Source organism: Gekko japonicus, unplaced genomic scaffold, assembly GCF_001447785.1.
Source record: "Gekko japonicus isolate JY-2015 unplaced genomic scaffold, Gekko_japonicus_V1.1 scaffold292, whole genome shotgun sequence".
Taxonomy (NCBI): Eukaryota; Metazoa; Chordata; class Lepidosauria; order Squamata; family Gekkonidae; genus Gekko; species Gekko japonicus.
In genome coordinates this window covers 97,216-118,422 of record NW_015173131.1, presented here as the reverse complement: position 1 = coordinate 118,422, position 21,207 = coordinate 97,216, and the positions used below count along the sequence as shown (strand labels likewise).

At 47.6% G+C, this 21,207-nt stretch overlaps 1 protein-coding gene across 1 annotated transcript in view; it reads right to left on the bottom strand.

Moving 5' to 3' along the window:
• The window catches only part of LOC107119587 (laminin subunit beta-1-like), a 103,655-nt gene that overhangs the window by 77,271 nt on the left and 5,177 nt on the right, over nt 1-21,207 (bottom strand). Inside the window, exons 2-4 of the mRNA XM_015422106.1 lie at nt 17,540-17,637; nt 14,125-14,222; nt 10,446-10,655 (exon numbers count right to left, since the gene is read on the bottom strand). Coding sequence (XP_015277592.1) covers nt 10,446-10,655; nt 14,125-14,222; nt 17,540-17,637 — 406 coding nt within the window. The remainder of the gene's footprint in view (nt 1-10,445; nt 10,656-14,124; nt 14,223-17,539; nt 17,638-21,207) is intronic.

Sequence of the window (21,207 nt, the reverse complement as noted above, 5' to 3'; positions counted from 1 at the left end):
AGGATTTGAACCCAGGCTGATATGGCCTAAGGCTCTAACACCTACCCACACTGGCTGGCAGTAGTTAAGTATTGTGTGTGCTAATCTAAACTGCCAGGCATCCCTGCAGCAACAGAATCTGAAGGCACATGGCTCAACTTGCTGTGCATCACAGAACTGACCTCTACATAGAATATACGTCCATAATATACTTGCCCTTCCCACATTTTTAATGGCTTCTGGATAGATGCAGTATATTGTGCAGGGTGGGGTATAGAGTGAACATTCACCTTCCTTTGCACAGGCCTATAGAGCAGGATACTGGAGCTTAACTCCCACATGGGAAATGCCTGGAGATTTGAGGATTTGGGGGCAGAGCCTGGGGAGGGACCTCAGTGGGGTATAATGCCATAGAGTCCAACCTCCAAAGCAGCTATTTTCTCCAGGGGGACTGATCTCTCTTGCCTGGAGATCAGTTGTCATTCCGGGAGATCTCCAGCCCTAGCCGGAGGCTGGCAACCCTAGGTTTATACCTGACTCTTAAGCACCTCTGAGGAACAAGACTGGGCAACAAACATCTCATGATCCGGCTGCCAAACCTATGCTGCATCGGAGAAACGGGTGACGTGAAGTTGAATTCCTTTTGCATTCAGCCTTCCAGCCTTAAGAACAAGTAACAGAAGTACCCTTCCTGTTCAGCACTCCTCACCGTACAAAGCAGTTATGTGCTGGGCATGTAGAAAGGCAGTGCAAAGCCCAGAGCTCTTGCCTAACGCTGAAAGGGAACCGGTGAAGAAGCAGAGGGCGAGAAGGGCCCGGTGAACTCCTACCTGTACATGTCCCCGTTGCTCTTCAAGGCCTTGCGTGCAGCTGACAGTGCTGCACTCCTAACCACTCTGGGCGTGCATGCAGCCTGCACACGCACCTTGCACACAACTCCCTGCGTGCACTCAACAGCTCTGCTTTGCAACGGGCTGCCGCCTGTTCCCCCGGAGGTTTCCTTCTTCCAACTCCTCCTCCCCTCTGCATGGTGCCAGGCGCTGGGAGGGAGGGATCAGCCCTGCTTTTTTGCAGCTCAGCCAAGGTGAGGCAGCAGGCCAGGTAGAGGCCCTCCCCGTTCCCCTCCCAACCAGGGAGCGGCCTAATGCCACACTAGAGAACACAAGGTGACCCACTTAACAAGAGGCCTTTGACATTAGACGCTTCTGAGGTAGCCGTGGCTCTCGAAGGCAGCTCCCCGGAGAACAGGTGTATGAAGTGAGCTCCAAAGAAGAAAACGGGAGTGGGCCATGCCGAGCAGAAAGAGGTCCCTGCATCTAAAAAGGCAGGGCTTGCTTAGCATGACAGTATGAGGAACACAGTTGTTTCCTGACAGAAGCTCTGCAGTTTTACGAAGCTGCAGGACAGACCAAAGTTACACTGGCATTTATTTATTTACTCATTTATACCCTGCCTTACTCCCTAGTGGGGACAGAAATCAGCCCACGTCGCTTTCCTCCATTTTATCCTCGCAACAACCTTGCGAGGTAGGTTAGGCTGAGAGTGTGTCAATGGCCCACAGTCACCGAGCAAGTTTCCATGGCAGAGTGGGGGGTCTGAGCCTGGGTCTCCCAGATCCTAGTCCAACACTTCAACCACCACATCACAGCTTTTCCCTGCAGTGGGAAGGGGGAAGCAGCATCTACGAAACTCCTATCATGCTAGGGTGGCCAGGTCCCCCTGACCACCAGCAGGGAATGGGATGTGTAGGATTGCCAGATCCAGGTTAGGAAACTCCTGGAGATTTGGGGGGTGGAGCCTGGGGAGGACAGGGACCTCAGTGGGGTCCAATGCCAGAGAGTCCACCCCCCAAAGCATTCACTTTCTCCAGGGCAACTGATCTCTGTAGTCTGGAGATGAGTTGTAATTCCGGGGATTCCCCAGGTCCCACCTGGAGGCTGGCATCCCTATCATGCACAGAGACTCTGTCAGAAAAAGAAATGATGTTTAAAAATAAAAAAGTCTTTCTCCCCATGTGAGCCTAGCCAGGAGTGAATTTCTAATGAGAGACATTCGCAGATTCAAGCAAGTCTAATAGCCACATCTCTTATCTCAGAAGCCCACAGCCAGAATCCCAGATGTGTCTGCACGTGAATGGGGGAGGACACTGTGGTTACTCATGGGTAAAAAGAAATGGCTTCTGTACATATCTCAAAATTCTATTTCCTTTATTACTATTTCAGAAGTTCCGAGGCTAAGCCCTGGCTCATAAAGGACTTCCTAGTCCATTCCAGCAGCTTGGAAATGCTGCCAAAGATGTGATGGACGAGCTCAGAGATCCAAGAATGCTGATTCAGGTAACACAATGTATTTGCATGTAACTGGGACTCGGCCAGTATCTTCATATACCACAGTCACAAAAGCAAACACAAAAGTCTGTTTCCCCTCTGATACTTGTGTGTGTTGATTTCGTCTCATGGGGTAGAAATCCTGTGCCTTAGTTCTGTTTGAGTCCAGTGGCACCTTTAAGACCAACAAAGGTTTATTCAAGGTATGAGCGTTTGTGTGCAAGCGCACTTCCTCAGACACAATGAAATGTCCATACATATTACCAGTCCATACATATAAGGTGTTTCAGGAAATGTGCATACACACGAAAGCTCATACCTTGAATAAAACTTTGTTGGTATTAAAGGTGCCATTGGACTCAAATTTTGTTCTACCGCTTCAGACCTGGATCTTAGTTTTGTTTGTTAGTTAGGAGTGTAAACTGTATAAGCTCTGTTGTCCTGAAACCAGTTACTCTCATTCTTGCTAATAAATGGATGTTGTTTTGAACACACACCCTTTTTTTTGCTGTGTGAACCTATGGACAGGAACCTGCATGAGTCCCCTGTTCCAGATCTGCAAGCAAAAGGGATCATCACAAACATGAAGGAAATTCAGTGATGATGCAGGAATATTTGGGGAAGGTTGATGTCTCAGTGGTAGAGCATCTGCATTGCATGCAGAAGGTCCCAGATTCAATCCCTGGCATCTCTTGTTGAAGAGGCTGCCAACTGAGCAAACTGCAGTTCCTGTGGGGCCATCTGAGTTCAGGAAAATAGTGGAGGATGGAAATGTATTATGATATTTATACCCAGTCTTTCCCTTGTGGCTCAAACCCCCCCCCCCCGCTCTGTAGTTCCAATCCAAATCTTGAGTATGTTACTATCCAAAAAGAGGTGAGGGTGGCAGTGGTGGATCTTCTTAGAGATCTTGTCCTTAAGAAGCCTTCTCTGAGTCCCGTTCCTTAAGTCAAAATCAGTCTCTAGCTAACTCTCAGTGGGATGGAATCAGGCGTTTTAGGAAATGCAATTGATAACACAGGCCTATGGAGCCACTTCCCAATGGTCTGTGCATCAGCTCCTTTCTTTAAAACCCTGATTAAGCAGGCTGCATCGATCCCTCCCACTGTCACAGCCCCGAAAGCAAACAGCTTTGGGTCTGCAGTGAACCATTGTCTGCAAAATGTGAAACTCTGTAAGATCCTACGTCCTTGAACTTCTGGATAATGACGCGGTTTCATTGTTTGTATGCAAATGTTCTCCATGAAAAGCTGCTTATCTAGCCAAGGAAAAACCTTCCCCTTCCAAAAGACGAGACTCCCCCTCAAAAAAACAATAAAACAGATTTTTGAAGGCCCCTAACATGAAGGCAGGAGAGAGATTACAGAGGATGTCTTTTTGTAATCATCCCACAACTGCTTGTGTGTGGGAAAAGTTCGAGCTAGACACACAATATTTTTCCAGGGACAACTTTGTGAAGAAGAACCCACCATAATCTGGGACCCTGTCTATAGATTTGTGTTATGCAGATAATCCGTTTCCCACATCTAGGGTTGCCAGCTTCCAGGGGGGGCCAGAAGATGTCCTGGAATAATAATTAATAATAAAACTTCTGGATAATGACGCGGTTTCATTGTTTGTATGCAAATGTTCTCCATGAAAAGCTGCTTATCTAGCCAAGGAAATACCTTCCCCTTCCAAAAGACGAGACTCCCCCTCAAAAAAACAAAAAAACAGATTTTTGAAGGCCCTTAACATGAAGGCAGGAGAGAGATTACAGAGGATGTCTTTTTGTAATCATCCCACAACTGCTTGTGTGTGGGAAAAGTTCAAGCTCGACACACAATATTTTTCCAGGGACAACTTTGTGAAGAAGAATCCACCATAATCTGGGACCCTGTCTGTAGATCTGTGTTATGCAGATAATCCGTTCCCCACATCTAGGGTTGCCAGCTTCCAGGTGGGGACAGATGTCCTGGAATAATAATTAATAATAATAATTGGTGTATAGCCAGGAGATCTGCATATTGTCTGGTAGCCGGAAACTCTAGCTCTTTTTGTGGCAAGCTAGGTTTCATTTTTTGGGCTGAGAGCACTGTGACTGACCCAAGGTTACCCGACTGGCTGCATGTGGAGGCGTGGGGAATTAAACCCGGTTCTCCAGATTAGAGTCCACCACTCTTAACCACAACACCAAACTGGATCTCCTGGAACTACAACTGATCGCCAAAGAGATAAGTTTCCCCAGAGAAAAAGCCTGCTTTGATGGGTGCTCTCCATGGCATTATACCCTGCTGTGGTCCCTCCCCTTCCCCAGCTCTCTGCTTCCTGGGCTGTACCCCAAATCTCCAGGAATTTCCTAAATCAGAGTTGGCAACTCTAGCACTTTCCCCCTAGAAGCAGCCCAAAACATTGCAGCCTACCCAGATTCAAAAGAAAGCAGATTAAGATGTCCAAAAGTACGTAAGAGAAGAAATCCAGTAGGTGGGGGAAGGCCTGCAAAACTGCCAGGGGACACACAACACCCAGACTTTGCTCTGACCTCTGCTTTGGGAAACATTAAGCTTGCAGAGGGCTCAACCATTTTTCTTCATTGGTCGCGGGGCTTTCCAGAGGACCCTTCCATTGCATACAAATTATCTTGTTAACCCTGCCCCCAACCAATGTTCCCTCTAAGCTGCAGAGCCTTGTGAGCAAAAGTGCTACTTTGTGAGCTACCGGCATTAAAGTTGTGAGCGGGCGATTTGACTACTGCCTAAATTAGTGTGCTCTGGAGCCCTCCTTCCTGAGCAAACACAAAAATGTGTGAGCCAGAGGCTAAAAACCTGTGAGCTAGCTCACACTAACTCAGCTTAGAGGGAACCCTGCCCCCAACACACATCCTCTACAAAATAAACAAGATTCCTCCAGCCAGAGCTGTTATTTAACTCGAATGACTTCTGTTCTGTGTTAATATATACCCAAGGTGGCTTTACAACACTTTAGCCAGGCTCTTTGGCTGATGATATGGATCTGGCCTGCATCGGCTGAACAGGCTACATTCCAGGAATCTCCGGAGCGTTCTCTCGCAGACGTTCTTGGCTTGTATAGAAAAAGTCTGTCCAAGGTCCTGGAGGACAACAAGAGAAGGTAGTGGTCCCCCTCTGTTCCCCGCTTGTGCTCCCTGGACCTCCCATGAACACTATGGCTGCATCTGTGGGTTGATAAAACCCTAGTCAGTTGTGATATTCCAGTGTTTGCCTGGCACAAAACCAGAATTTCAAACCAGGGTGTGTAAGCTAAGTTGGTAGACCACAGTTTGTGGTTTCTTGTGATGTTTCTACCCACAAACCACATTTTGTTGAGTTGCATCATTGCTTGCAAGCCACCCGGCCACACGGATCGCAGTATAGAGATGGCCATTATCCTCACTGGGAGGCGGAAAGGAACAAAGATACAAATTAACTGGGGTTTAGGCACAGACTGGGGATTCTGACTTATTCCTGGCAGACTGACTAATTTGTTGCACAAACCAGTTTCTGGTGATGTCGGAGTGCTGCCTTTAGTTGCTTCTCCTCCACCTCCCAGCACCTCCCGTTTTCCCAACAATTGGAGACGGGGAATGAATGAGAGTGCATCTCTGCATCTATATGTGCTGACTGTGGTTAGGACCATGGACTGGTTAGGAGCGCGGACTCTCATCTGGGAGGACCGGGTTTGATTCCCCACTCCTCCACAGGCAGCTGCTGGTGTGACCTTGGGTCAGTCACAAGTCCTCTCAGAGCTGTTCTCTCAAGGGCAGTCCTCAAGAGACCTCTCTCAGCCCCACCTACCTCACAGGGTGTCTGTTGTGGGGAGGGGGGGGAAAGGAGTTTGTAAGCCACTCTGAAACTCTTTTGAGTAGTGAATGGTGAGGTATAAATCAAATCTCTTCTCTTCTCCATCTTCTTTCCACAGCATCTCCACCTCCAGGTTTTTCAGAGGGGCAGGGGAGCCATCTATTTACTTTATTTATACCTCACCCTTTCTCCCCAATGGGGACCCAAAGCACCTTATTTTATCCTCTTCTCTATTTTATCCTCACAACCACCCTGTGAGGTAGGCTAGGCTGAGTGGGAGTGACTGGCCCCAGGTCACCCAACAGACTGTCATGGCAGTGCGGGGATTTGAGCCTGGGTCTCCCAGATCCTACCTAGTCTGACACTCTAACGGCTATACCATGCTGGCTTTGAAAAGATTTTGATGGAGTCATCCAGTGTTCCTGATCCAAATTGCTTGCTCAGATCAGATGCTGTGAAGAGAACTTATTTATAAATTATTATTTACTTTTTTTTATAAGTACCCGAGGGTACACTTTTATTATTTTTTTCCATTATATACTACAGACATACATACAAACAACCCCCAACTACCCCCCACAACATATAACATATAACAAGAGACTTTATTATTTCTTCTGCTTATTAAATTTCTAAATTCCTTATCTATTTTACTAAGCTTATCTTTTCTGCGTTTTCAAATTACTACATTTATCTATCAGTTACATTTACATTACACCAATTTCTTACTGCTTGCAATACGATATTGTTTTGATTGTAATACAGTTGGGGGAAAAGAACAGCCTTTGCCCACAGATACTTAAGCAGCACACGTGACTACCAGTGGCTTGAACCTGGCCCAGCGACTCTTTCAAACAAACAATATCACCAGGTAACTAAAACCGTAATACTGGATTTTCCTGTTCTACTCACAGACATTTTAGGTAGATCAATTTATTCACTTCCCAATTGCTACCTAATATGCAGCTATATTCCTTCTTATCCCTCCCCCGCACCCCACCCCATTCCCTCTCTCTGGAAGGTACATTTTTTATACTGGTTCATCTCAGATATGTAGAGACAATGGGCCAGTTGGAGATTATTTAAGACCGATTTGTCTTTAAGCTTCATTGGTTTTCAGTTTCTTTTCAAGCCAAGTTCTAGATGCCAGTTTTGACCTAAAAATGACTTGAGTCCGGGATATTTTAGGAAGTGCCTTCTCGCATATCTACCACTCCACTCCCCCTGCCATTAAAATAAATTAAAAGGAAGTGCTACAGGTGCTACTACTATCTCACACAGCTTACAAATTGAAGTTGTCTCCAGTCTCAGCAATGCCAGGCTTCCACATGTAGATCTCTCACAACAGAACATGGAAGATTTGAAGTCCCTGCTAGAAGGCAAATATACCAGAGGATACCTGCTGCTGGTGCTGCCACTGCAGTAATCTAGCCTTAGTGGGATGAAAGGATGGTTAACTTTGGACAACCCATAGACCTCAAGGAAAGACCACAGCAGGTACACCAACTGAAGTTGGCTAGGGGCACCATTCACCACAGACAAGCCTTCTGGGCACTGCTCTTATAGCACCCCCAAGCTATTAGCCTGTTTCTTCAGTGCCAGCTTTGGGTTTCAGGTGGCCTGGGCAAGATGCCCTACAATGTCACAGGAAGTGGTGGCGGCTACAAGCACGGACAGCTTCAAAAGGGAATTAGATAAGCATATGGAGCAGAGGTCCATCAGTGGCTATTAGCCACAAGGTATAGATAGGGACTCTGGGGCAAGTGATGCTCTGTCCTCTTGATGCTTGGGGGGGTCAACAGTGGGAGGGCTTCTAATGTCCTGGCCCCACTGGTGGACCTCCTGATGGCACCTGGTATTTTTGGCCACTGTGTGACAGAGTGTTGGACTGGATAGGCCTTTGGCCTGATCCAACATTGGTGTCTCTTATGTTCTTAATGGTCTTCTCATTAAGTGTACTGCCCCCTTTCCAAGTGCTGCATGTGCCTCAGTATTCTCCCTCCCACTTGGAAGATTCAATCTTGTCCTTCAGGACTCCTGCTGCTTCTATTGGGTTTTCAAGTATCAATGCCACATAATCTGCAAAGGCTAGTATTTTAAAGTGTTCTTTCTTCACTTGAAGTCCAGTTATTTTACTCTCTTTTCTGATGGCTTCATTCATAACTTCCAGTACCATAATAAACAAAAGTGGGGATAAAGGGCATCCTTGTCTCGTACCTTTCTGGATCTCAAAATTATTTGAAAGTTCTCCATTGACCATAACTTTCGCCTTTTGTTCACTGTATATTGCTTGAATCATAGTAATAAAGCTTTCTCCTGCATCTAGCATGCGAAGCGTCTCCAACATGAAGGTCCAGTTAACATTGTCAAATGCTTTCTCCGCATCCAAAAAGATTATTGCCATCTGCTTCTCATGGCGTAGTGGTAGGTGGGGCTGAGAGAGCTCTGACAGAAACTGCTCTTTTTCAAGAACACCTCTGACAGAACCACTACACCAAACTGGCTCTCAAAGGAAGATGGCATTCACTAAATGACCACTAGTCAGTGTTCCCTCTAAGCTGTGTGAGTGGCCGCTCATTAACACAGGAAGCCCCACTCAGCAGCAGTCTGGAGTTGCGCGCAGGGTCTTGCACTGCCCATTGCCTACTGCAAGATTACAGCAGTTGTATTGTGTTCAGGATGTGAACTGTTCCCTCAGTAGAGGGAAAAATTAGAGGGAACACTGCCACTAGTGTAGATAGTTTTAAAAGGGGATTACACAGATTAATGGAGAAACACTGACTGCTAGCCTTTGATTATCAAGAAGCCTTTTGGAAACCTCTTCTACCTAGGAGGCATCATTGTGGGATCCGGGGAGCACAGCCAGTGTTCCCTCTAAGCTGAGTTAGTGTGAGCTAGCTCACGGTTTTTTAGCCTCCAGCTCACACGTTTTTGTCTTAGCTCAGAAAGGATGGGGCTCCAGAGCAAACTAATTGATGCAGTAACCAAATAACTCGCTCACAACTTTAAGACCAGTAGCTCACAAAGAAGAATTTTTGCTCACAAGACTCCATAGCTTAGAGGGAACATTGAGCGCAGCATCTGTGCCCTGTTTGTTAGCCCTTTCGGGCAACTGACTGCCCGCTGTGTGAAGCCCACTGTGTGAAAAAGGACGCAGGACCAGATGGACCACTGAACTGATTGAGTAGGGCTCTTCTTATGAAACGGCCAAAACTTAAATATGTAATTTAATATCCTTACAGTTATTTAATTTATTCCTTTTAAAATGTACATTTTTAGAAGACCTGAGCCCTTGTCAGTCTTCCATTGCTCTTGCACACGACAAAACACCAGGATGACATTGGCTAAAACAGGGGAATTGACCATCTGTAAATCACATCTGGGGCTGCGTTGGCTCATGTGGTTGAGACGCTGAACTGCAGGCTGAAAGGTCGGTAGTTCAGCAGTTTAAGACCCGGGTGCCGCATGACAGAGTGAGCTCCCGTCTCTGGTCCCAGCTCCTGCCAACCTATCAGTTCGAAAGCAAGAAATTGCAGTAGATAAATAGGTACTGCTTTGGTGGGAAGGTAACAGCGTTCCTTGTGCCTTGGCGTCTAGTCATGCTGGCCACATGACCACAGAAATGTATTTGGACAGCGCTGGCTCTTCGGCTTGGAAACGGAGATGAGCACCGCATCCATAGAGTCAGATTCGACTGGCTTTCAAGCAATCTTTACCTACTTTTACCCTAAATCACATCTGGAGCTGTGGTAGCTCAAGCGGTTAAGACGCTGAACTGCAGGCTGGAAGGCCGGTAGTTCAGCAGTTTGAGACCTGAGTGCTGCAAGATGGAGTGAGCTCCCATCTCTTGTTCCAGCTCCTGCCAACCTAGCAGTTCGAAAGCAAGAAATTGCAAGTAGATAAATAGGTACTGCTTTGGTGGGAAGGTAACAGCGTTTTGTGCGTCTCAGCATCTACATGACCACGGAAACGTCTTTGGACAGCACTGGCTCTTCAGCTTGGAAACGGAGATGAGCACCGCAACCCTAGAGTCGGATTCAACTGGCTTTCGAGCAAGGGAAACCTTTACCTTTACCTTAAATCACATTGGTTAACACATATAGACCTCTGGCCGGAGAATATCTTGTGTTTCCCCACACCACACGTAGAAGAACAGAAAAATCTCTTATTGGGTAGAATACTACCTGCATGTAGTCTTTTTTCTCTATTTTTAAATGTAAACTACAATTTCTGGAGAGAGACCTCGATTATCTCTGAAAAAGGCCTTCTGCAAGCCGTGCTACAAGCCTGAAAGTTGCCTCATCCAGACCCAGAATTAGTCCTTCTCCATGTGTACTAGTACCTGCTTATTGCCTGGGATGCAGTGCAGGTACCGAGTGGGTCCTTCAGTCCCGTAGGGATCACTGAGGTCGGTAATGTGCTTTGTGGCCAGAAGGCAGCTGGCTGTGTGCTGGCGCTGCTTCCCAAGACGGTGCATTGTGTGCAGCTGTTGCCGCCAATGGGCCACTTGCTGCATCCGAGGTGTGGAAACTGGGCATCCTAGCCACGGTACCTGTAAAGTGGTGGAAGTATTTCAGGAGGTGCCATATTTGTGGGCATAAGGGTCATATCATCCCTGTGCTGAAAGATCTACAATGGCTGCCTGTTCATTTTTGAGAACAATCCTAAGGCAGATTCATGTCTTTGTATGCATTCTACATCTACAGGAGGGTTGGGGGTGGATCCAGACCGCTTTTCTGCTACTAAAAAAGGGAGGAGGGGTCCCCTTGACCACCAAAAAAGGTATGCTGGATACCATAAGACCAAAACAAAAGGCAAAGTCACGGGCAAGGCAGCAATAGAGAACCAAAACCATGACTGAACAGAAAAAATGACGGTAAATTATAAACAATTGCTAAATGTATATTGTGTCACAATTATTATTTGAAGCACAGGTATATTAAGGTAAAAAGTCCTCTCAAAGCCATAGAGCCAAAGAAAACATTCCTCTTAAAAGACATCAGAAGGTCTAAGAAAGTACATAAATCCACAGTAAATCTGAAGCCCTCCGGTCAGGAGTTCAAGGAAACAGAGGGTCCTCTTATTGAAAGGCAGTAAGTAATCAGAAGACAGGAACCTGTTTCCAAGACAGATCTTTCTCAAGTCCGGTTGCCATAATAAAATGTATGCAAGCAGAGACCTCACTCAGAAAGTCTCGATAATCTCTAAATGCTGCAAGGCGATGAACGCCCAAGCAGTCACGAGACCTGCATGGACAAAGCCGCTATTGCTGCTGTAGTAAAGTAGATAATTGTGCAAGCTGATTGCATCCAACCTTTTGAGATATGACTGCAAATCAGCCCTTCTGAAGGGCTATCAATTAGTTCAGAAGCTCGAGGCAGGGACAGTTCAAGCTGCCTTTTTCACATGTGCACACCAACAGTGGGAGAAGAGTGCTTCAAGCATCGGTGTGTGAATCTGGCCACAATCCAGAGGTGTGGTTTTGTTTTAAAGCCAAGTCTGGGTGAGAAGCTAAAGGAAAACAGGAGCTGAGAGGAAAAAAAGAGAAGTTCAACTAGAATTTAGTGGGACTAGAATGAGGCTAGAGAAAGGTTGTCACACATCTAGGGTTGCCAGCCTCCAGGTGAGGTCTGGAGTTCTTCTTGAATTATGATTGATCTCCAGACTTCAGAGATCAGTTTCCTTGAAAGACAGGGCAATTTGGGAGGATGGATTTTATGGCAGAGTCTATGGGAACTGAATATCACAGCCCTGCTGAGCTCCCTCTGCTACCCACACTCCACTGTCCCCAGGTGCCGCCACCAAATCTCCAGGAAGTTCCCATGCCAGAGTTGGCACCCATATGCACAAAGCTGATGTTAATGGATAGCCCTTATTTTAAGACTGTAGTCTCCTAAAACAGGAGTAAAGACATTATGTATTTTTGTTGGGAGGGACCGACTCTGTTATCCAGGCAGGGTCTTGGGGAGCTAAACGTATATTTTTGGCAAAGGAGCTGACTTCCTACAGGTGGTTAATTTCGGTAAGAAAGTTTCCAATTGGGTACAAACTAAGACATTGTGTGTTTTTTTAAAAAGCAGAGTGGTGGTAAAATTAAAGCATCAAATGACTGCCACATACACGCACATGTACTCTTTGAAAAGCATTTTCTTTTCCTCATATAAAATCACGAGCAAATTTTTTTTCTAGGGCTCCGGTGACCAGATAAAAAGGTTGGTCTACAGGCTTCCAGTTGGCCATATGGAATAAATATGCCCCTTATCTCCCTTTCTATAAAACTTGTAGCACCGTGCTAAGTGGAGTTACACCCTTCAAAGTCTACTGAAGTCAGTGGGCTCAGATGGGAATAACTCTGCTTAGGACAGCAAGATTCAAGTCCAGTAGTGCTTTAAAGATCAACAAGATTTCCAGGGCATAAACTTTCGAAAGTCAAAGCTCCTCTTGTCAGATATCTGATGAGGGAACTTTGACTCTTGAAAGCTTATACCGGGGAAATCTTGTTGATCTTTAAGGTGCAAACTGGATTCGAGAGTTTTGTTCTTCTACTGCTGATCACCTGAAACTATCTCCTCACGATGAAACTGTTACTATGATCTTTATTGCAGTCTCCCAGGCAGGAAGTGCTATGGCAAGACAGAAACAGGATGCGAGACAATAATTCAGCGCTAGGAAGCCCAAATGGCTACTCAGTTGCTCAGCACAAGGAGGAGGAGGAGGAGATTGGGGTTATACCCCGCCCTTCACTTGGAGTCTCAGAGCGGCTTACAAACTCCTTTCCCTTCCCCTCCCCACAACAGACACCCTGTGAGGTGGGTGGGGCTGAGAGAACTCTGACACAAACTGCTCTTTTTCAAGGACAGCTGTGCCAGAGCTTGTGACTGACCCAAAGTCACATCAGCAGGTGCAAGTGGAGGAGTGGGGAATCAAACCCGGTTCTCCCAGATTAGAGTCCATGCACTTAACCACTACACCAAACAAGGAAATATTTATGGAGACTAGCACGTGATAAAGGGAACAAAGACGCAATCAGGGGCTGTTATAGACTGTGGGGAGGGTGAAGACAAGGGCCATAGGAGAGAAGCTAGGACTCTGCCTCAGAGCACCTCCAGTGCCAGTGGAACAGCTGCCAGTGCCTCCCGTCCTCAGCAGAAAAGGGCTGATCTAGATGAATCTTGTTAGGGTTCAACTGTACAAGGTATGGGAGTTTCCTGAACATTTCAGAGAGATCTCAGCATTTTCCCACCCCTAAAAATCATGTATGTGGGAGCCCAACTCCACCTAGGTTCATGGGGGGGGGAACCTTCTAAGTGTTTTGCCTATGCTGTTTTTGAAACCTGAAACAGCCTTGGGGGCATAGTTGGCCCATTGGCGTAAACATTCCAATACTTGGTAGGTATGGCTGTATCTCCATCCCTGACTGAAATCATGCCTGTGTGAAACGGAGACAAATACGTATCATACCTCTGTTTAATCCTACTTCCTACACCCTCCCTTCTCTTTGTTGTCCACTTGGTGTCAGATTTCAGAATGTAAGCTCCTTGGGGCAGGGAATTGTCTTTCTATACTCTGTAAAGCATTGTATATGTACATTGATGGCACTACATTATTTATTATTGGTAGTATTTGTGTTGCCTCCTGCTTAAGTAGGGTTGCCAGCTCTGGGTTGTGAAATACCTGGAAATTTGGGGGGTGGAGCCTGAGGAGGGTGGGGTTTGGGGGGGATTTCAATGGGATATAAGGCCATAGAGTCAACCTTACAAAGTGGTCATTTTCTCCAGGTGAACTGATCTCTGTTGCCTAGAAATCAGTTGTAATCCTGGGAGATCTCCAGTCATCACCTGGAGGCTGGCAGCCCTATGCACAAGAGGCCCAGGAACAGTTGCCCGAGGGCAGAGCGAGTTAATTAACTCATACCTAAGAAATCTCTAGTACAGATATGGGAGGGGAGGAATCTGGCTACGAAAGACGAGTTCCCAGCCCCTGAGTTGCCTGCTGGATCTGGTCCCAAGTGTACTCCTCACCTGGTGGGAAAGCGAGCAGCCTTTCTTGGCTTCTGCAAGCTGACGCCGGCACTTGGGTTCCACATGCAGGGCCCTCCAGAGCTCCTCAGCCCCCATGTCTGTGGGACAGGGAGGGAGGAAATGAAGCTGACAGAGCACAATTCTGAGCCACCATGAGGCCCCCTCCCTTAGCATGAACAACCCCCTTGAATGTGTGCTCTCTCTTTCCTCATCACTTCATTCCTATGCCAGGAAAAGTTTCACCTGCTAATCTCACACAGCTGTTGGAGACACAGGAGCCCCTTCCTGGGGAAAAAACGGTGATAAACCTTACTAGACCTGGTGAATGGCTGCAGATACCTCACATATTTGACTGGCAATCTGCAGGTCTATTTTTGGGCAGGAACACACAGGAACGGAGTTCCGGCTGGCTTCAGAGTTGGCCACGCCCACTACAGCCAAAACCTTTCTGTGCGTGGCTACAGAGGGAATGCCTGGAGAGCGACCCCCCCCCCCGGGGACTCCAAGGTGGGCCGGGGGGGTCCCTTGGAAGGATCGGGAGGGCATTTAAATGCCTCCCTGTGCCTTCCCCGGCCTGTCCAAGGGCCGGCTTGCCCAAGCTCCCCGCAGCCGTGGGGCATCCAGGCAAACCAAGGTAAAGCATGGGGGTGTGGCCTAGTATGCTAATGAGCTGTACCGTCAGGGTGTGGCCTAATATGCTAATGAGTTTCTGCTGTGGGGTGTGGCCTATTTTTCCAATGAGTTCCTGCTGGGCTTTTGCTACAAAAAAAGCCCTGGCAATCTGGATTTGCTGCAAATAGGCAGAGAGAATATCTAGGGTCTAGACCAGAGGTGTCGAAATCATTTGTTACGAGGGCCGGATCTGACATAAATGTCACTTTGTCAGGCCGGGCCACGTGTGCCATAAAATGTAATGCCAGGTACCGGAGATATAAACTGTATAAAGGACAGCAGCTGGTAAGCTCAGAGTTGGTGTATCCTTACTGCAAGGCACTGCATGGGCTGGGAGTGGGGTGCAAAGGAAAACCTGAATGGGCGGACTCTCCTTGACTACTACAGATGAGGTTGTTCTGCTGTGCTGAAGCCACAATCGGAGTGGCTGTGCCCACTCTATCCCTCCCCCCCCAGCAGTCTCCTGTTCCCTCCCTTGCACTAATTCTTTGCAGACTGCATAAGAGCCTTGGACGGGCCAGTTCCGCCCCCCCAGGCCTTGTTTTACACCCTTAATCTAGGGTCTAGACACAAAACATATATGGGTATGTGGTCAATATATGTACGTAGCAGGGGAGTGGGTCTGAACTACAGGATGTTACGGAGTTTATGCTCACACAGGCAGTCTGTACTTGTGCATGCACTGTGGCCACAATGGAGTAAACAAGTGGTACTCACTCTGAGGTTTGCAGGGAATCATATTCACAATTATCATCAACCAAAAGAGCCACATGATGACTGTGGTGTGCCCTGTGTGAGCCCTTGTCTATCCAGAGCTTTCCTCTAGCGCTCTCCTCAGCATGAGGTACAGCAGCTCAGGCAAGAGAGAGAGATTGCCCAGGCTCCTTCAGGAGAGCAAACTGCTCATGGAGAAAGGGGAATCGAGGCAGCATTACCCCACTGTGGCCAAGTGGATCTCCTCTCATACCTGCACTCTCACCCTTCCATGGCCCGCTTGTGAGCCTTGGACTCGTAGGGGCAAACTCCACCTCTCGTGTGTGATGTCATTTTGGCTCCCCCAGCTCTCGGGAGGTGCTCTTTAAAAAGTTATGGCCGCCATCGCTGTTCTCGGGGGCAGCTGCGACGCCCGCATGGGTGTGTGTGAAACGTTCTTTTGCCTCCCTGAGCCCCAGGGTGGTGGCCTTGGACTCGTAGGGGAAAATTCCAGCTCTTGTGTGTGATGTCATTCTGGTTCCCCCAGCTCTCCTTAGGGGCTTCTGGCCCCCCCAGCTCTCCTTAGGGGCTCTTTAAAACCCCTATACCCTATGTTTTCGCCATTGACTTCAATGGCCCATAGGATATAATGGGACCAAACTGCGGAAAGCCAATTCAGAGCAGAGAATCTGATTCGGCCCGCAGCAGTCTGAAAGGATCCCGAATGGGCCATTTTCAGGGGTGCAACCGAATGCACATCCCTCCAGCAGCCGGCTTGCTTGGGCTCTCTTCAGCCGCGGGGATCCTGAGCAAGCCAAGGGAAGGGAAGGTGGTTTAAATCGTCTCTTCTTCCCTCCAGCAGCCGGCTTGCTCAGTCTCCCAGAGCAAACCAAGGGAAGTGAAGGTGGCGGAGCAGCTGGAGACATTGAGCCTCAGCTCCACAAGTAATGAGCACTCGACCCCCGCCCCCAGCAGCCCTCAGGCCGGAGCACCTGGAGCAGTCTTGGGAGGTGGATTGGCAAAAAGCAAAACCAAAAGCGCAGGAACTCGATGACCCTGGAGGTCCCTTCCCACTCTATGAGTCTATGATTCTATAATTCACCCAGGCTGGCTGTGGGCACGCCAGCACCTCTGTCAGGCAGAAGCGCCTGAGATCCTCACCCTCCCCTTTTCCTTCGCCTGACTTGGAGGAGAAGGGAAGGGAGGGGGGGAAAGAATGGATCCCAGGTGCTTCTGCCTGTCAGAAGGGCTGGTGCACACTTCCCGTGATGGCAGGGGGTGTGGCATATGCTAATAAGTTATGCTAATGAGCTCCTGCAGCTCTTTTTCTACGAAATGACCCCTGATTAGGTCAGAGGTTAATTTGGGGTGAGGCAACCTATTCTGGGAGGAAGGTTGCAGTGGGGTCAGATGCCTTGACATTACACCTTCCAGAACCTGTGCCGAGTTATGTCTCTTTCTCTGGCATCCATTTTTGTCATTTTTTCGATCAGACTGCATGGCAAGCAGGCCTGTTGCCAAGTTTTTTTTTAGTTTTGGGGGCCTTTTAAAAAGTCAGGGGGCACTGAAATTTGCACACAGCCTCCACTTCTCCAAGCTGAGTGCAGGCACATGCAGCCTTCCCTCACTTCTCTCCAAAAGTCGGGGGGCCTTGGGAAGAAGTCATCAGGGGGTCCCAGGAGGCCCCACTGTGGCAAGAATGACTCTGGCATGTTATTGAATGAAGGGTGTTCGCATGCAAACTACCCCTCAGTAAGAGGAGGGGCCTGCCCACTTACAGGGCCACATCACGGATGAGTCACTGGTCAAAGAGCTATAGAGTGAGTTATCACTGGGGTAAATACATGTTGGTGGTGAAGGGGAATTAGTGCACTTGGTCAGAGGGGTACTGGAGGGACAGCATGTATTACAAGGGTTATTACAAGGTCAGTCACATGGGAGTTATGGACTGGAGCAGCCAGCACACCATCCAGAATCTCCACTTTGCCATGCATTGACAAGATGGAGGAAAATGGCTATAGTATCTTCCCTAAGCCAGTGGTTGCCTTACCTATACCAGCCACCAGCAGGCGCTGTACCAGAGGGCTTATGGGCTTTTCGAAGATGGGTGGGTTTACAATGTGAGAGGCTTTCTCAGGGCCCAGCAGCCTGCAGAGAAGGAAATAGGAGAAGTCATAGTGGGATGCTGGGACCCTAAAAGGTTGGACACAGGTAACCTAATGAAAAGCTTGAGTCCAGTGGCACCTTTAAGACAAACAAAGTTTACTTCTGGGTATAAGCTTTCGTGTGCACGCACCCCCCACCAGCATCTCATTTTCATGGTAAGCCATAGTAGTACAACAAAGGATTAATGACTGAGGAAACTGAGTCACTTGCTTCAGCCCTGTGTTACACATTTATGTATGTCTTTTTGTTGTTGTTCAGTCGCACAGTCGAGTCCGACTCTTCGCGACCCCATGGACCAGATCACGCCAGGCCCTCCTGTCTTCTGCTGTCCTCTGAAGTTGGCTCAATTTCATGTTCGTTGCATCGATGACACTGTCTAACCATCTCATCCTTTGCCGTCCCTGTCTTCTTTGACCTTCAGTCTTTCCCAGCATCAGGGTCTTCTCCAGTGAGTGCTCCTTTCTCATTTGGTGGCCAAAGTATTTGGGCTTCAGTTTCATTATCTGGCCTTCCAGGGAACAGTCAGGGTTGATGTATGTATATCTGTATTTATTTCAAGGATTTCTATCCTGTCCCATTCATATCAGTGGGATGAATCTGAGAACTGCCTTTTTTTTTTTTAAGTCTTCTAGGTCACCTGTGAGCCCAGGAACAAGTCCCCAAAGTGACATAACGATCCCAAGTTAACATGCTGTTTAAAATACAGATCATTCAAATGAGAACAAATGGGTTGGGTCCTACGATGTATGAATCATAGCATCATATTATCAGCGCACACAGTTCTTTCCGGTCCTCCCCACCCCTCTGAAATCTGGCTTTTCCAAGATGGGTGGATTTACAATGAGAGAGGCTTTCTCAGGGCCCAGCAGCCTGCAGAGAAGGAAATAGGAGAAGTCATAGTGGGATGCTGGGACCCTAAAAGGTTGGACACAGCTAACCTGATGAAAAGCTTGAGTCCAGTGGCACCTTTAAGACAAACAAAGTTTACTTCTGGGTATAAGCTTTCGTGTGCATGCACCCCCCACCAGCATCTCATTTTCATGGTAAGCCATAGTAGTACAACAAAGGATTAATGACTGAGGAAACTGAGTCACTTGCTTCAGCCCTGTGTCACACATTTATGTATATATATCTGTATTTATTTCAAGGATTTCTATCCCGTCCCATTCATATCAGTGGGATGAATCTGAGAACTGCTTTTTTTAAAAAACAAGTCCCCAAAGTGACATAACGATCCCAAGTTAACATGCTGTTTAAAATACAGATCATTCAAATGAGAACTAATGGGTTGGGTCCTACGATGTATGAATCATAGCATCATATTATCAGCGCACACAGTTCTTTCCGGTCCTCCCCACCCCTCTGAAATCTCTGAAAAACTGGTGCAGGAAGTTGCGAGAACACTCGGAGAACAAGCCATGCAGCAGAGGAGGCTGCGGTGAGGAAGAGGAACAAAATGAACTTGTCTCCACCTTGCTCCTGGCTCAGCAGAGGCATCACTGGCAGAAGAAGGAAAGGGGGGGTAGTTTCACCCACTGCCTCTTCTTAAGTGCAGCTCTCTGGGCCACATGGGGGTCCCACAACCTCCAGCACCAGCTTTTCAAGACTGCCTTGCAGTTACATGCTTGGGCCATAAAACCCAGACATCCATATACATTATATGACTATTTAGGGGTGCACATAATGCACTTCAGAGGCACTGTCTTTACCGCACACATTCCAGGTCCACACACAATTTGCCCGCTTGCTCAATCTCCCATTCCAACACATTCACACTTAGCAGCTCCTTGCCTAGAAGGAACTGAACAGAGTCTCCGGGGAGGGTTATGGAGCCTTCCTAATGGAAAAGAAACTGCTCACCTGTACAGATGTTGTTGATAATCAGGCAAGGGTCTACCAGGAACTCCCTTCTCTTGGATGTTTTGCAGACTCCAGTGCCCAGGCCTTTTGGGGCCAACCCAACTGTGAGAGTCTTTGATTCGTCGTGAATGCAAGGACCAGTCATGATTTGGATGTGTCATCAGAGCCTGTTAGGAAGACAGCTGGGGAACACAGAGAGAACTGAAATTGGAATCTTCTCCAACTCCCCCCTAAAACTTCAACTTCCAGCCCTTTCTCTTTTAGTTCACTCACAAGCCCAGCCAGCTTCTGAGAAGTATGTGACTGACCTTGTGGATTCTGAGTTCAGGAGCTGATAAGCAGCCACTCAGAACTGTGGTATCCAAGCTCTTTAAAAGCTTGTTGTTTGGGTGTAGTCATGGCACTGCTGCATTCTTCCTGCTTCATGGATGGCGGAAGCCCAAGCCTTTTACCTAACCAATAGCAGCAGCAGGTAGAACCTTCTCCATTGTGGCATTTAGAAACGTAGCACAGTGGCTGGCATGCTGGCGCAGGAAATCTCGGCTCAAATTTCCCCGCATGTTCCCCCAAGGGCACTACGGTCAGGGAGCCAAAACCTCCTGGATATCCCAGGCCCCAGGCCCATCAAACTTGCTGTGACCAGGGCCAGGGCATTCTCGGTGACGGCTCCTACCTGGTGGAATGAGCTCCCAGAAGAGATCCGGGCCCTGTGGGACCTTGTGCAGTTCCGCAGGGCCTGCAAAACAGAGCTCTTCCACCAAGCTTTCGAGTAGGAGCCACTGCCACCACTATTCCACTATTGCTTTTTCCATCACTGCACTCTACCACCGCTGATGTGGGTATCATCGGGGGTGCGAGACGTCCCTGGCGGATGACAGGGTTGTGGGGACATATACTGCTGTTGTTCTGTTATAACATCTTCAGAACACCATCTTGGTTTTATGATTCGGAGTGAGTATTGGAGCACCGATATTTTTAATAACTGTATTATGTTGTATTATTGTATTTTTATACTGTTCTTATTGTTTTAATCTGGCATTTATGCCCTTGTTAGCCGCCCTGAGCCTTTGGGGAGGGCGGGATACAAATCTAAAGAATAAATAAACATAAATAAATAAATCCTTGCTAGATCATTGAACCTACCAAGCAACATGAGGTGGTGGTGGGGAAATCAGTTAGTCAGACAGCAGGATTGTTGGAATATGAACAAGATGAAATTCAAAAATTAAAGGAGAACTAACACATTTTGTTTGGCCAAGGGAGAAAAGCAAAACATAATGCATCTTGGGTGGAATGATTTTGCCAGCTACTGTTGGGTCTCGTGTTAAAGGCAAGTTTGAAGAAAAGGCATCCTTCAGAGTCTTCCCTCCTTGTTCTTACTTTTTTGTACCAAGAAAGTGTACAAATGTAGAGGAGGTGGCTTTATTCAGAGGCTTAACATTCCCTCCTTTGATTCAATGGTCCCCCTCCCCCAGCCTGGGATTCTTAAAGGTTTGGAGATTGTTCCTGAGAAGTTTTAAGTATACCTGCTTTCAAAAGAGATAACTAAACGGACATGCACTGTTCCTTAAGAGTTGGACAAAAAGAAACAGTGTGTCTCCCTTTAATTATAACCAGAGGTCATTTCGGGGGGGAATGCGGGGGAACACAGTTCCCCCGGGTGAGGTGCAGGGGGCGGGGCACATGACGAAG